The sequence below is a fragment of the Pisolithus orientalis genome (assembly GCF_024613125.1).
Source record: "Pisolithus orientalis strain OTSU chromosome Unknown F5J12scaffold_12, whole genome shotgun sequence".
In the NCBI taxonomy this organism is placed as follows: domain Eukaryota; kingdom Fungi; phylum Basidiomycota; class Agaricomycetes; order Boletales; family Pisolithaceae; genus Pisolithus; species Pisolithus orientalis.
Window position 1 is genome coordinate 561161 of NW_026260793.1, and position 16392 is coordinate 577552.

Here is a 16392-nt window from a genome sequence, read left to right on the forward strand (position 1 = left end):
GTCACAATAGAGTATGGTCTTTTTGTTTTTGAGTTTGAGTTCATCAAATAGCATATGAAGCCATTTGATTTGATGTGCAGCATCACAGAGAGCCATATATTTGGCTTCTGTAGAGGAGAGCATGACTGTCTTCTGTTTATGTGATCACCAAGAGATGAGGGATGTTCTGAGGAACATAGCATAACTGGTTGTCAAATGATGTGTGTCTTTTTTTGACACCCAATCAGAATCAGCAAAACCAAATATCTGTGATTTGAGTCCAGAATAATAAAGCACTAACTTTGGAGTTGAAGCAACATAGCAAACTATGTGCAATGCTTTATTTCGATGATCCTTTGTAGGATTTGCCATATATTGAGACATGTGAATGACTGCTGTCACACACCAAAGGTGTTTGGTGAGGTGGACATGGATGTAGCTGATGAATGGAGGTGAAGACCATAGCCCTCATGCAAAGAAGGACAGCCAGCAATGTTGGCAGTCATCCCTCGCACAAGAACAGGTTGTCAATGCCAAAGAAGAAGGAGGAGGCGAGTTAAGCACCAATAAAGTTCTTAAGCACCCGTGTATGGCATTCCAGTTTTTGACATATCTCCACCAGTTCTGCAGACACCGAAACCATTCCCACACTTGCTTGTAGTGCTCAGCCACGTGATCCTACCTTCCAAGATTGGAAAGGATTTGCACACTCCACACATTTCTACAGCACTCCCTCCAAAAGACGCTCATTTCGCTAATTCTTCTGATATGGCTGCCTCCACATCAGTCATTTCGCTTGTCCCCTTTGCTAGGGACCATGGCTACATATATCTGCCAGGAGTTCCTACCAGCTTCCGTCCTGAAACGTCCTGGTACATCCCACCCTCATCTGCCCCCTCTCAGCCCATCCAGCTTGGACAGCGTGTTCTTTTTGTCAGTATGACCTCCAGGAGGATGTTCTTTGGTCGCCTCAGGTCTGTCATTTGCTTGGAAAGGTCTTATGTGGTTGTTTCAGTCTCTCCAGTCCAAGAAGCATATGGATCCTTCCTCCCTGCCCCCTGCAACGTCTTCATACCAGTCTCGTCCATCATTCTTCCAAAATTGCGACAGCTACAGTATAATCTACTGTTCTCCACTCTCCCTGATCACATCCATGACGAGTATGATGCACATCTTGCCTCCTTGTTGCAAGATACAGCAGAAGACGCTCCCCCTTCATCCTCTCTTCCAACAGAGCCTCATTCATGAAGTTTTTATTTGCTCCACTGAGAGGATGGTTTGGGGGGGAAAGTTGCGATCCCCTATGCTCCTGTCACCCCACAGACCCCCAAGGCTTGACCCCTGTTGACATCTGACTCACCCTGTCCACTTTTGGATGTACTATATCGGCATCAGATCAGCACTGCCTCTCTGTCATCCCACTTTGGCCTAGAAGCGATCTCTTCAAGATGTGACATGCACAGCCTCCCCCTGATGTGATTCCAGTGCGCTTTCTTGGTTCCTGACATTGCTTGACTCATACTTTGACATTCTGACTGTCTTTGACTCACCTATTGCCAATACTTACCAATCTTTTGACTTTGCTTACTGATTCTTCGCCTTTTGGCTTACTTATCCTTACCAATGCTTACCAATGCTTTCCAAGACGATTACCCATTGCTTACATTCCTTACTCATCAGTTACCAATCGCTTGCCAAGTGTTTGCACCTTGTTTTCCATAGGCAACTCCCCTGTACTGTATATAAGTCACTGTACTTAGGTAGCAAAAGAAGAAGACATCAGAGAGCCCCTCTTGCTCGCAATTTATCATCTCTCAGTAAATCATTCATCAGCTTCGATAGTTGAGACTTTATTAAGGGTCTAGCTATCATCTACTTTGCTTATCATCATCTATCATCCATATACTTCGCTCCAAGCCCTCCCTGAGCTCAGTACAGCTTAGGACATCGAATTAAGTCACCATCCATCCTTCTGTAGGCTGACAGCAGTCTACCCTATCGCTTTCCATCACATTCTTGCTCCCTCTTCGTCAGGAGCACCCCCAACCCTCAGCACTCATCTTTGAGTGTTGTAGCTTGCAAAAAACCCTCCCAAAGAACAGGTTCTACCATCTAGGTACCGCATAGGGACACCACCACTCGCTTTCGTTGTCTTTTGTGTTGGTTTTGGTTGGTTTTCACCACTGAACCTCACTTCAACTCACACCGCAAAGGCAATATCTGGACAAGTTCCAAGTGCCATATAGAGTAGAGACCCTATAATAGACTGGTACTGGGAACAGATCTGTGAAGTTGCTTGATAATTGGAAGGGGCTTTTTCCAGTTGATATCCTGAGGGAAGTGGAATGTGAACATTTCGAGCAGTCTCCATTCCAAATCTTTTAATGACCTTTTTGACATAGGGAGTCTGATCAAGATAGATTTCTTTCTTTGATTGATCTTGGTGAATTTGAATTCCGAGATATTCTTTGACTTCTCCAAGGTCATGGGATTCCCATTTCTTCATGAATTCTTCTTTTTTGGCTTTGAGAAGACATTTGTCTGATCCTAAAAATAGTCCATTATCAATGTAGACAAGGAAAATGACAATGCCAGCTTTTGAGGAGTATATGTAGATTCCAGCATCCACTTTTGAGCATATGTAGCCCATGCAAAGTAAGGAAGCATGTAGGGCTTCATTCCATGCAAGCACTGCTTGCTTTAAGCCATATAAGGCTTGAAGCAGCTGATAAACCTTGTGCTCTTGACCCTTAACTTGAACAACTTCTGGTTGCTCCATATAAATTTCTTCATTGAGGTTTCCATAGAGGAAAGCAGTTTTTACATCCAGTACCTCCATTTCCCAATTCTTTTGGGCAGCAATTGTGAGTAAGCTTTGCATGGTTTTGAATCTGGCAACTGGAGAGAAGGTATCTTCAAAGTCAGTGCTGAATTCTTGTGTAAAGCCTTTAGCCACAAGTTGAGCTTTGTAGCAACCATCACTTTTAATAGTGAAAACCCATTGACACTTTACAGGTTTCTGATCTCTGGGAGGATCCACCAAGGTCCAGACTTGTCTTTCTTCAATAGACTTTAATTCGTCCTTCATGGTGTCAAACCATTTCTTCTGCAAATCAGGAGATAATTTTAGAACATCTTTGTAGTGTTCTGGAGATTCTTTGATGTGAGCAGCAAGAGGAGATAAGGGAGAAGGAGGAGTAGTTCCCTGTGGATGTTCAGTCCACTGACAAGGAACTTGAGGAGGTATCATTGCTGGTGGCCAGACTGGTGAAGGTGGTCTATGCTCCTCATCATAACATCTCCTAGCTTCTTCTCTCTCTCCAATATTATGCTCTGCATTTCAAATCCATTGTTGAGCCTGATCATGATTTTGTTGAATATCCCTTTCAATTTGGACTGGAGGTCTATCTCCATAAATGTTTCCAGGACAGGAAACAGGGATAAAATGACATTTAGCACATGGTTCTCGGTCTTCAGTTTGTTGTGGCTGTGCTCTCCAAACATTTTGGGAGTTTCCAGGAACAGAATAAGGTTCATGAGGATGATGAAGAACTCGAGGGTTGACTGATGGTGCAGCAGCAGGTGCTCTTCTAATTGGTTGATTTGAACTGGAAGCTCTAGGCTGGTCTGCAGCTTTTCCTTGCTGTGGGTTTGGTGGTGTGATTGGACATGGTGGTTGCCAGTGATGAGGTGGTGGTTGGATCTGATCAGGATCTGGTAATGAATGTAGGCTTTCAGAGTTGGATGATGATTCAGATGATGAGTCACTTTTGGAACCAGGGTCAAAGGTTTCAGTCTTTTTGTTATCCAAGCAGAAAGGAAAGGAGTCTTCTATGAATTTTGCTGTATGAGATAAAATGATCTTTTGACCATTTAGAAAATGGTAACCTTTTGTATTTGGCTTGTAGCCTAGGAAAACCATCTTGATAGCATGAGGTTCCAATTTATCTTTTCTTTGTTCTTTTGGAACCCATACAAAGGCTTTGCAGCCAAAGGTGTGAAAATAGGATATGTTGGGAACTTTTCCTAAGAATAGTTCCATGGGAGTTTTGAATAAGATCCACTTAAGCGGAGTTTGATTGTACATGTGTAAGGCACAATCAAAGGCAAAGTTCCAGAAGTGTTTTGGAACACATGCATGATGCCAAATAGTACTGGCTTTCTCAGAAATGGTTTGGTTAAATCTTTCAGCATGACCATTCTGTTGAGGTTGATTGGCAATAGATAATTGATGAGTAATACTGCATGTAGAAAGGAGTGCTTTGAAAGTAGAACCCATGAATTCTCCCCCTTGATCTGAACAGAGTGCAAGAAGATGGTGACCAATTTGGTACTGGACAGAAACCATCCAATTGGCAAAAGCAGTATAAGTGTCAGATTTGTTGTGAAGGTAGAGACAGAAGCTGAATGACAAATAATTGTCAAGAAAAGTAAGGAGGTATTTGGAGCAGAAGTATGATTCCACCAGTAACTCCAATAAATCAGCATGGACCAATCTGAGAGGTTTAGTTGCACATTTCCAAGAAGGGTTGAAAACTTCAGAGGATAACTTCCCCTGAGCACATCCTTTACAGGAAGATGTCTCCCCCTGTATTTGTATTTTGGGAAGACCCAATCAACAGAGGTGCCTAAGAATAGCTTGGGCAGGATGGCAAAGTCAATTATGCCATAATTGTTCCAGCAAAGTCCTAACCAAAGGGCAAAGGACTGTGTATGCATTGGTAGGTGGAAGCAGTATGCCCACAAACCAATGTAGCAGTGAAGTAGGAGAGGCTAATTTCACCTCTAATACAATCCGGCTGTCTGGTGCTCAGATCACTTCATTGGATAATGTTGCAGTGCTCCTATACCCATTTTTAAGGAGTGCATTTCTTGAACACAGTCTCTTTGAGAAGAGAGGACTGTAAACAACATTATGGAGCAGTAAATTCTGCCCATTTTCAAGGTGAATAACCACTGTTCCTTCACCTAACAATTGTACTCAACTTAACCCAGCAGTTGATGCAAGGGAAGGAGTTTTAAATTCTCAAAAGGTGAGGAAATCAGTTTTAAATGGTGTCACATGATGTGAAGCACCTGAATCTAGCATCCATATTGACTCACCCTTTCAAAGGTTCTTGAAAGATGTGTGCACATCCAAAGGGTAGCAGTCAAAAGCATCATAAGCATTCCTATCAAATTCACCAGGGAAATATCCTGCAGCTGATTCGTTAGGGTCATACTCAATGTCTGGATTGTGTTTAATACAGAAAAGTTTACATGGCACAGGTGTAGGCACAGATTCATAAAATGTCTTTAAGGACATCAGGTGGTTTTTCTTTAAAACTCGGACAGATCTTCAGTTGCAATGATCATGTCCTTGAACATCTCCAGCAGGGTTACTAGAATACCCATCTGCCTTTGGAGATGACCTGCCATTTCCCTCAACATCCCTAGTCACCACCATGTCCTCACAAGCCAAAAGGGAATCTGCCACTTGGTTTGAGGGTGAGCTGGGACTACAAGGACATATCCTGTCCTCCCCAATAATGGGAGGGGGAATCTGCCTCTGAAGAGAGTTTGAAGTCTCCCATTCCCAGAGTTCCCATAGGGGTGAGACCACTCACTGCAGAGCAAGGGCTGCTTGGTGACATATAGAACAGGTGCAAGGCAAATCAGTTTGAGGGATTTTAATACAAATCTTGACTGACTCAACTAGATCTGGTTGATGGTTCTGAATCTCATCCAGATACCATGAAGCTAGTTGGCCTGTGGAGGCATCAACCGGGAGATTAGGAGTAAGCTTGACTAATTCCATAGCAGTTGTTATATCTTGTCTGGTGAGATCTGGGTCATATGCCATGGATTCACCAATGACATGAGAACCAATGTAAGTGTTAAGGTCATTTGAGTAAACATTCTCAACTGGAGCAGGTTGCTCAGGAGAATATTCAGGAGATTGATTGTGAGGTATTTTGATAGCAGTGATATTGAAATCATCAGCAGCATATTCAAACTGTTGATAGTTGGGGATTTCTTCAATGTAAGCTGATTCAACAGCTTCAGCACCCTCAACTTCAACATTGTTAGCTCAGGCTTTGCCCTTGCTGCATCTACAGCTTTGTCCTCAGCCACAGCCTGAGGAACCAGACTGTTGTTGTTGCTGCTGGTTTTGTTGTGGGTAAGGTGTATAACTGCCATGTCCACTACCTCTGCAAGATCCTCCTTGACCTCCATGACCTCTGTGACTCCATGGAAACCCAATCCAGATCCACCACCTCCACAGTGATCTTGGGTATTGTGCCTGCCATGGCATATATTGCAGAGTGGCGGCTTATTCATTCAAGCAAGAAGTGAATTTGACTCTTGCTTTACAGTAGTGCCAGAGGTTGAAGGTTTCTCCTGCTGAGGGAGAAGAGACTTTCCAGATTTGTGAGATCAGACTTCTTTCATATGAGGTATGATGGTATCAGCAGATAATTGATCGGCAGGAATAGATGAAAGTATATTGACAGGTGCCTGTTCCCAGGCTTGGGACATGGAATGGACAAGAATAAGGGCCTTCATTTTGTCATTGAGACTGATGTCCTGGCCCTGGATAGTGGCCATGATCATGGTGATCTCTGAGATCTTAACCATGATGTCATCCTTAGGTTTGATCTGAATACAGATCAACCTTTGAAATTCCATGAACATGGTCATGGCAGAAGTTTCACCATATTTGGACTTAAGTTCATCCCACTTCTTTTTCAAAGTATCTTGTCCATCAATAGACATAGTGATCATTGAATCGCAGTATAGCATAATGATTCCTTGGGCCTGAGTATCAGATATGCACCAAGGTTCCTGCTGAGTGACATCTGCAGGCATAGGTTTTTCCCCAGAGACAATATCCATAATGCCAAGTGTTTGCATATAAGCTTTCATAAGAACTGACCAAGAGGCATAATTAAGGCCATTAAGTTTTGGGATCTGTTTAGAAAGGCCTTTGTACATCTTTTTAGAAGTCCATTAGCAAGTGTTCATACAAGAACAACTTGACAGGATGAGTTGAATAGGAAGGAGGATTCAATAAATGATTGGCTTGGCATTTCAGTCTGCAAGCAGAAGCTCTAGCAGATTGTGATTTTCAGTTACAACAAGGCTTGGGTATATGGGGACATGGATTTTGCCATTCCTTTATGATAGGAGTGCCTCTCTCAGCAAATCTCCATAAGGAAATGTGAGAGTTATTTTTCTCAAGGAGATCAAATTCTAAGGGACCAAAATAGTGGTACCCAAAGGAGCTCCATGCTATGTCATGTAGTGGAAGTCCATTCCTTGTGAACCCTAAGTAAGGTTTGGCACAACTATATGGAAAAGGAAAGAATTGCAAATTTTGGAAACCCAGACATCCTGATTGTACAATAATTTCAAAAGCACTATATGAATCCCCAATACTACAACTGTCAGAAGCATCATGGTAGTGGCCTCCAGATGCATACAGTACATCCATTGTACTGGGGAAAGGATAGGAGTGCACAAGTGGCACAAGAGCTGAAAGCTCTTGCAAGAGCAGTAGCAGGTGTTGGGCAGCCTCTGGGCTGTGCAAGATAGTCAAAATTATCTTTCTCCATGGCATGTTCAAGATCTCAAAAAACATCCTCCTGGGATGGCCAGTAAGTGTATTCTCATCTACTGGCTGAGTTAACCCATCCAAGATGGCAGTTAGAGGATGAGTATTGCAGGCTATTACCCAATTCTCCTTGAATTTTAAGTTCACAGATAAAGGTGAACAACTTCTCATTGAACCGATCTCCACTGACTTGTCTTTCACAGAACCACCTTGGGATGCATCTGATGTCAGTGGTACCATCAGCCCAAATTCCTTAGAAAGAGCATTCAAGATGCTCATGCCAAAGCCAAAGAGGCAGGATCATCCTGCAGAACTTGGGACTGTAATGGAAATGGGCATTATAGGTGACATAGACAAAAGTGTCATGAGTGATGGTTGAGGCAGGGACAGTGAAGAGCAAAGGATCTTCATATGTTAGAGATGGAAGATCACAACTGTTGAAATGAGCTATCACATGAGGAGAAGAGGAGTGGGTTAGCTTTGGAATGAAGTTGGTAAAATAGCTGTGATAAGTGACATGAATCCCAGGACAGAAGTAAGGCAAATCAAAGCTGGGAAAGTGGGGCATAAGTTGCCACACTGTTCCCATGACCGTGAGTGGAACAAGATAAGTGTCCAGGTTCAGCTGCTTGAAGAATGCCATGGAAGAGGGCACAGCCTCACACCAACTACTACAATCTCATACATATAGCATCTCCATAAACTCTATGATCTCTTTTACCATGTACTTCCTCTACTTAGCCCCCTCATACATCCTGTCACAGTGTTCAGCAATTTGAGTTTGCAAACACTTAGTGATGACCAAAGACATTCTTGAAGTAGATTAGTTCCTGTAATTGAATAAATAGAGGATGAACAAGTTTTTAAAGGAGATCAAACTCAGCAACATCATCTTTGATGATGGCAAGAATGGGCTCTAGGTTGAGCAACTCATTCAGTACCTCAATTTCCTCAGCCAAAGGCATCAGAGCATGACAAGGAGGTGCAGGGTCAACTGCTCCATTCTCAGTGTAAGGAGGTACAGGATCTAGGTCAGTGTTGAAGTCAACATTGGGAAGATGGAAATGGAAATAGTGAGGCAGAGGAGTAGGTGGGCACATAACCAGTGCTTGTAATAAAGCATGGCACACAACTGCTTGTTCAAGCAATTGTTGGTGACAATGCCACCATGCAGAGAGACCTAAGAACATCATCCAGAATGCTGTCAAGCTCACAAAGAGCCAATGCAAGTCACCAGGATCATAAGCTCCATAATATAGTAAAAGAACAGACTGTTGACAGCCTGCAAGAAGCAACAAAATGAAAGTGACTACCATTAACTCTAGTGCATCTAGGCCTACATGATCCATAGTGATTTGCCCATCAGCAGTGATCTATTCTATGCAAACCATGTAAATAGTACTCACCTAGAAGGTGGGGCTCATAACCTATTGTGCAGAGGATGGGCTATGGTATGAAGAGCAAAGACAAGAGCACTTGCCTTTATGCTTGAGTTAATCAGTAGATTGGAATTTTAGTTGCTGGGGCTCTTGTTCTTGATAGAATAGTAGAACAAATGTAGAATTCAATGTAGATCTAGGGTCAAAATCCCTGAGTATATATACATGTTTCTGTATGCATGGACCAGTAATGTATAAGGAAACTGTTACTACATATAGTAAGGAATAGCAGAGAATGCTATGGAATATGACACAATAAGTGATGTCATTCTGATGTCATTGTGGAGCTGATTGCTAAGGCAAGTCATGTGACATAACATGTGTATCAAAATGTGTAAATCTAGATGAATCTAGATGTTGGACATATTATCATATTTCCAACACCACCCTGTCTTCCATAACCAATCAAATAACAAGCAGTTACCGGTGTCTATCCAACTCATGATCTTCCTCTTTCATGCAGGTCATTATGGCAATGCTTGATCCCCTGAAGATATTGGGCAATGGGCTGGTGTCAGTGTTGGGACAGTGGTGAACTGTATGCACCACATCATGGCTGCAATTCTCAATCAGCATGATAGATTCATCTACATCCCACATGTCTGTTTGGAGGAAATGCATCAAGTGTGGACATTCATGGAGTCAGACTTGCCATGCATGGAGAAATGGGGTGTTCATGGCTGATAGGACTTCAGTAAACTTTCATGCACAGCCAGGAATGTTTGGAGATGCATTTTATCATCAGAAATTGCATTTTTCACTAAATTGTCAAGTAGGTTTAAATGTCAGATTGGGAATGAATGCTCACCTGAAATGCAAAGGCTGTAATCATGACACATAACCTCAGCATAGTGGATTATGCCTTGGGGCAACCCAGTAGTGTGCACAACACATTTGCCTTCCAAGGAACAAGAATGTACCAGGATCCTGTGAACTTCATCCCTCCACATCACTGGATTTGGGCAGACTCTGCCTATCCAATGGAGAAGTGGTGTGTTGTGCCTTTCAAGAAGCCAAGGGGAGGTAGCCTGATGTGTAGACAGAATATATACAATCAATATTTATCAAAGGTGTGCACCTGCAGGCCAGTTGTGCAGAAATACCATTCTCAGTGTTTCAAAGGTGTGAGTAAGGGTGGAACATGCATTTGCAGCCCTCAAAGGCTGCTTTCAGTTGTTGCAAGAGCTTCAGCTCAAGGTGAATAAGGACAGCGACTTACATGTTACCATGTATTGGATCATGTGCTGCATGATCCTACACAACATGGTCATTCACTTTGAGAGTGAATGGAGGGATATGCTTGGCAAAGGAATGATGCACTGGGCAATAAGGGAAGGCAAGGAGTTGGATGGTGGTGGGGATGAGGATGTAGGTGAGGAACAACAGGGGACACTGGGGCAGCAACATCACCTCATGCTGATGGAAAGGCTGTTTGAGCAACATGGGATTCACATGTAGACTACACCACATGTGCATGTACAAAGCACTTTGAATCACAGGAAAGATGACTGTTTCATTCCACATGCACACATACATTGTACTAGCAAGTACATAGGTTATAGTTGTGGAAAATAGAGGAACAAAGGGGATTGGGGGGAAGAGTGATACAGCATGTATGAGGTTGATTGGTATTCAGGCATCTGCAATGAGATCATCAAAGGCAGTGAAAGGCAAGGTGGGATAAAGAGATGGCACAGTGGTGGTGGTGGATGAGGTGCCATTGAAAACTTGGGACTTGGGGTCCAAAGATGAGGTTGGTTGAGCTTGGAGCATTGCCAGTTGGACTCTGAGATGGAGATTCTCCCCTTCCTCCTTGAGGTATTGTATGTCTAACTTTTTTCTCTCCATGAAATGCTTGTGGATCTTCTGAGCCTCCCTGTGCTCCTTCTCACCCTCTGCTTCCAAATGAGCTATCTCCTTGTCATGCATATAAGCCTGGGTCTTGACCACTTTGCATTCAGTCTTGAGCACAGCTAACTGGCACCACTGATCCAAGGAATTTCCATTTAACTCACCAAGCTGCTCATTGAAATCCACCTTGAGCTGAGTAAGCATGTTTTTCCCCTTTGTTTGAGAGGTCTCAGAGCTTTCCACCTGGTGCTGGCTAGCACCATCACTGACAGCAGAGGTCATTGTAGATGTAGAGATAACAGAGGGGGGGGATCTGGCATATGGAGACATCTGGAATGCTGAACAGTTGTCCCATGACAGTGTTTGATGGCCAGGCTTGTTGAATGGCAATATTGTATGGGTAGAATCAACAGGCTAATGTTCCCATTAGTAACATGAGTGAGGAGTTTTATAGTGACTCATGTGGTGGGTGTCATTCACTGCACCATCATTGAATGTTAGTTCAGAATTAACTGACATGAACTGAGGGTGTTCCCCAGGCCCCCTTCCCTCACATACCTCCCCCTGCTCCATCCCACCCATAGAAAAGTCATTGATACTTGTGCCCTCACCTGTGACAGGTCCAGAAGTACCCTGAGGGTTGATTAGTGTAAAACTCCCAAAAGGTTCGACCTCCAGATTGCCCCCTGCCATTGTATTGTTCTGGTTGGTCAGTTGTTGGACTTGCACACCAGCAACTGTAGGAGTCACAGTTGTGGTTGCAGTAGAGCCACTAGGAGTCACAGTCACAGTAGTACCACCCTGATTCATGATGGAAAGAAAGTCGCCTGTCTTGTTTGTGCCAGGAGCTGGATTGAATAATCTTGCATCATAAGTAGGGTTCCCATGCCACATGTGATTGCATTCCTCCCAGAATGGGAACTCTGCAACAACAACTTCCTCTAAAATAGAAACCATGTGTGAGATCAACCACATGGTGTACAGAGGAGGACCATGGTACACACCCAGAAGGTTGGAATAAGCTGGATTGTTAGGATCAATGCCTTCACTGGTGGACTCAAACCTTGATGCTTGTTGCCAATATTTGGCCTTCAAGCTGTAACAAGGATTTCGATTAATCTCTTGGAACAATGTGATAAGACATACCTTGCCAGGTGGCTACCAACCACTGAAGCAAACCTCTCAGTCTGGGTCACATAAACTGCCCCATATACAAGATCTTTAGAGAAGATCACTTGAGCAATAACAGCATTGATCGCTTTTTTGCAATGGGCATGGGGCCTTGCATTCCCCAGGGCACTCTGATCTCTCCTCTTGTTGAATAGGATGGCATGATCTGCTGGATTTTCCCATAGCCAAGTCAGTAGCTCTCTGGTAAGGTGGGTATACCTCTCCCAGTAAATAGTTTCACCCCCAGAAGCCCTCTGCTTGGGCTTGGATGACACAGCATTGGGGGAGGGTTGGGGGATGGACAGGGGGGGGGGGATTTCTTGTACTAGCAACAGAGGAGGCCCTGGCCATGATAGTTACAGACTTGACCTGTAGGTGAGCAAAACATTGAAGGTTTGGGTGGAGGGGAGGCATGCTTTAAAACTCTGCTTGAATTATCTACATCAGTAAACCACTTTGTGTGCTGGCAGTCCTAGGGAATCTGTCCAGTGCTGGACAGCTCTGGACAGCTCTGGCCAGCAAAAGTGATTTACTGATGTACATGGTGAAAATCTTAGGAAAAGTTTAGTAGGGTTTAGCAAGCAAAGTTTGCCAGCTTAGTTGTCAGCTTACATCAGTAGACCGCTTTGTGAGCTGGTAGTCCTAAGGAATCTGTCCAGTGCTGGACAGCTCTGGACAGCTCTGGCCAGCAAAAGTGATTTACTGATGTAGTGCACTTTGAATACCATTAATAGCTCAGCCTTTTCGGCATGAACTCTATTCCCAATAACAGTTGCGAAGTCTTTAGTACCGCCGTTCATTAGGAAGCACGCTCCTTGCTAACGACCTTTTTGGCCCTGCGAACACTGCCGTTGGTTGTGCACATCAGAGCTCCCGCTGGCCCGATCAATGACTTATGTATGTTTACAACCAGCGGTCGCAAAATCGCCGCAGACCTTGCTTAACGAGGTTTAAGTTAACATAGCCACATCGTCAGCATGTGGGATTATGTAAGTGAACAAGGCATGTACGATATATCCCACCGCTGTCAGGATAACCATCACCGAATTTTCCCAATCTGGCGCTTATTTTTCTGTTTCCTTGACTCTGTGTTCGCGAGGATGCGCTCGACGCTCCTCCTGCGGTCCATTTTCATCCTTTTCCCGCCCATATTGATGGCGAAGGCATTCAGCGTGTCGGTGGGAACCGCTGTTGAATGCGCCTCATTCACCGTCTCTTGGACAGGTAAGTCCTTTATGTACCCCGCTCTTCTTGGTGCCCTCACGTGTGTTGGCGCACAGGCGGCCAAAGCCCCTTTCAGATTTCTATTTTCCCCGTGAGTTCTCCTGCGTACCAGGTAACCTGTTCTCTAGACAGCGGTTACAAAGGTTTTCGACGTCCCGAGATTCTACTCTGTGCCATCCTCGGCATACAATGGAAACCAAGGATCTTATACCATTTCTCAGTTGCCACTGGCACAGGGGACTAAGTTCGTGTTGACGGTATCTGATGCTACCGGGTTCGGAACCGGGGGTGCAACTGATGTGATACAGGTGGCGGAGTCCACCAGTAGCTCCAGCTGCAACACTACTACTCCGGCCCTTAGCTACACTTACAATTTACCATCGTCTCTTCAGCAATGCGCGTAAGTCGTAGCGCTGTGCCCGTCATGGACGTTCTCGCTGACGCGCCACTCCACCCTAGACCCTACGTCTTCAACGGATACCAAGGAGCGGCATTGCCTGTTACTTTTGTGGTCAGTAACTTGTTGCTTTGCACGCCTCCTCGCGCTCAGATTAAATGCAGGGGCTCATTCCTGGCGGGGAGGCCTTTGTCCTTCAGTCTGGTGTGGCAACCAGCAGCTACACCTGGACGACAAATGTGCAGGCCGGGACCTCGATTATATTTTCAATGTTGGATGCTCAAAATAGGACAGGCGGCAGTTCTGACCTCGAGACAGTGCAGCTCTCAAACGATGCTTCTTGCCTAAGTTCCACTTCCCCTTTATCCACTGCGAGCATCCCGCAGTCATCACAATCGGGGTCTTCCTCTCCGTCTACTAGCCCAACTGGTTCTAGCTCGACAAAAATTTCTACTGCCACTATCATTGGAATAGCTGGTGGAGGTGTGGTTGCCCTTGCCGCGCTGGTGTTCCTTGGATTGTTCCTTATCCGAAAGAGGCGCAGGAACTATTCCATGTACTCCCTTGCCACACCACGTAATGCGCCTCTTTTACATTCATCGGGGGACCTTCATCACGATCCGGATACGTCCATGAATGCGACCGTATACCCCTTTCCATACCAGCGAGACCACGCTCGTTCCTTCGTGCCGTCAGGTCAGACTACACCCAGCATGTCCCACCGTGCTCTTCAGGACACTCACAGTTTACCCCGCACTTTGACAAGCCTGCAAGGGGACTCTTCCATCGGCGCTCACTCCCCCAATTCTGCGCCATATAGTGATACAGGCATGTCGTCGGTGCCGTCATCTGCTCGTGGGAAGGGTTCCATGACTGTTATGAGTGCTCCCACACGCTTCATTATTCATACGGATGCAGAAGACGTTCCGCCTGCCGCACCGCAGGTCATCGAACTCCCACCACAATACTCAGAAAGGCCAGGGTCCGGACTGCAACAATCACAATCACGGCCTCTGTCGTCAGGAACTGAGTACGGAGACACGGAGCTTGCCTATGCGTCGAACGCCATAGACGCAAATTCCGATTTTCGGCCACCTCACTCGCCACCATAGCCATGCCCACCTTACTTACATTCAGAAAAAACCGGACTATTTGGATACATAGCGTAGCGCTTCTTTCTGGCTAACTTATTGGGCTCCCGTTCTCTTCCATAGTTTTCAGCCCACGCTCGTTCCCGTTCCCCTCGCAGATATTTGTGGACATTCCTAGCGGCTTTGCTATTTCACTATGTACTCTTAGCAGGCCAATTAGGCGGGGAGAACGATAAGATCGCACACTCAGCAGAATCTCCACAGGTGCATACCTACATTTCCTTTGCTCCTTAAAAATATAGCATGGTAAAGGACAGCGAAGAAATGAAAGTCTGTAAGAAATACATAACAACTGCACTGAGGCCCCTAGTGAAAGGGCTGGCCTCACATCCCCCCAAATACTTTCCGAGGGACTATACTTCAGCCACCAGTCGGAGGTAACCTTCATGAATTTGACTCTACATCTTCATCCAAGTGCTGTCTAGAAAAGGCATCAATCATGGCGTCGTGGTCTTTGCGTCGCTTGTGCCTTCTCCGTCTGTCTTCCTTTATAGTGCGCTCAATGCGCCGGCGGACTTTGGCATGGGTTCTAGGGTCAATGACAGCTAGGCTGCACTTGTAACACGCAAGTTCGACACTTGCAAGTAGACGGAGTGTCTCCGAATTATTCAATGCCTAACATAGCTGTGAGAAGCCGACCAAAACAGTACCAACAAGTGATGCACTAACATTCAAAGACCAAGAAACGACACTGCCGCCCTCGATACAACCGATCACGACAAAATTGCCGCGTTTTTCAGCTTGCAGATCGGACACCTAAGGGTTTCCATTTAGAACAAGATTGGTCAATCCGAACATACACCTTGACCTCTCCGAAGACTACGAGAACCTTTCCCGAAGACATGGACCGCACCACTAGAAGGACATGTAGACATAGCGGAGTACAAGATCGTCTCCACACTTACCCACTCGGGAGTTTTGACCCATGAACTCTTGGGAGACCAGCGCACGTCCCAAGTACACCCACGAGTCCCTCTCCGGTCGTCTGACATGGACCTTGACCTGGATGTCTTTAAACTCTCGACTAGGCTGTGCCACTGCTGCGAGACGGACACCACAAGTTTCAATGATCGTGGAGAAATGTTAGTGTGCCACTATATTGCTGAAAGTATCGGTACGTACAGCCTGCAGGCTTGTCATAGGTCACCGTTACTTGACCCTCGGATACTTGTAATGGGGTATCCGCCATTACAGCGTCTTCGTCCATCTGTGCGAAACTGTATCAGCGACACGATGACACTAATATGCAGGCCTAAATCAGGCATACTTGGTGTCTGGGTTATATCCAAGAAGTGTGGCAGAAGACGTAGTTAACACCCTGCCACCATTATAACCCAGGTGTTTGATAGCTCGTTTACACCACGTGACAGCCTGTATGGTATGTGGAACTCAAACTCAGTACTTAAGCGGAATCTACCATAGCTAATGATTTCGCTTTTACATAGCCGAGTGCTCAATGGTGCTTTTTCCTAGTCAAAGGGCAGAGTGTTGTGTTGCGTTTGTGTTCATCACAATCAGCAGACTACAACGCGTTGCTCTTTCTCGCATGGAACAATATTGCCGTTCTTTGAGCCACCGATATCGATG

General features: G+C 45.1%; 3 protein-coding genes across 3 annotated transcripts; 1 reads left to right on the forward strand and 2 right to left on the reverse strand.

The window, feature by feature from the left end:
* Window positions 1-10644: 10644 nt before the first annotated feature.
* On the reverse strand, window positions 10645-12833 carry F5J12DRAFT_782444 (uncharacterized protein; the record flags this gene model as incomplete). The annotated part of the gene is made up of 7 exons (XM_051742734.1): window positions 10645-11277; window positions 11422-11474; window positions 11496-11804; window positions 11868-11959; window positions 12010-12376; window positions 12489-12565; window positions 12646-12833. The coding sequence occupies 7 exons, from the start codon at window positions 12831-12833 to the stop codon at window positions 10645-10647; spliced, it is 1719 nt and encodes a 572-aa protein (XP_051600542.1).
* A 354-nt stretch (window positions 12834-13187) lies between these two features.
* Window positions 13188-14766, forward strand: F5J12DRAFT_782445 (uncharacterized protein; the record flags this gene model as incomplete). The annotated part of the gene is made up of 5 exons (XM_051742735.1): window positions 13188-13257; window positions 13314-13348; window positions 13386-13657; window positions 13717-13768; window positions 13819-14766. The coding sequence occupies 5 exons, from the start codon at window positions 13188-13190 to the stop codon at window positions 14764-14766; spliced, it is 1377 nt and encodes a 458-aa protein (XP_051600543.1).
* A 211-nt stretch (window positions 14767-14977) lies between these two features.
* F5J12DRAFT_69531 (uncharacterized protein) lies at window positions 14978-16239 on the reverse strand. Its single transcript, XM_051740427.1, has 5 exons — window positions 15928-16239; window positions 15711-15845; window positions 15614-15660; window positions 15475-15561; window positions 14978-15420 (listed from the first exon to the last, which is right to left on the reverse strand). The coding sequence occupies exons 1-5, from the start codon at window positions 16010-16012 to the stop codon at window positions 15190-15192; spliced, it is 585 nt and encodes a 194-aa protein (XP_051600544.1). The 5' UTR covers window positions 16013-16239; the 3' UTR covers window positions 14978-15189.
* Window positions 16240-16392: the final 153 nt, after the last annotated feature.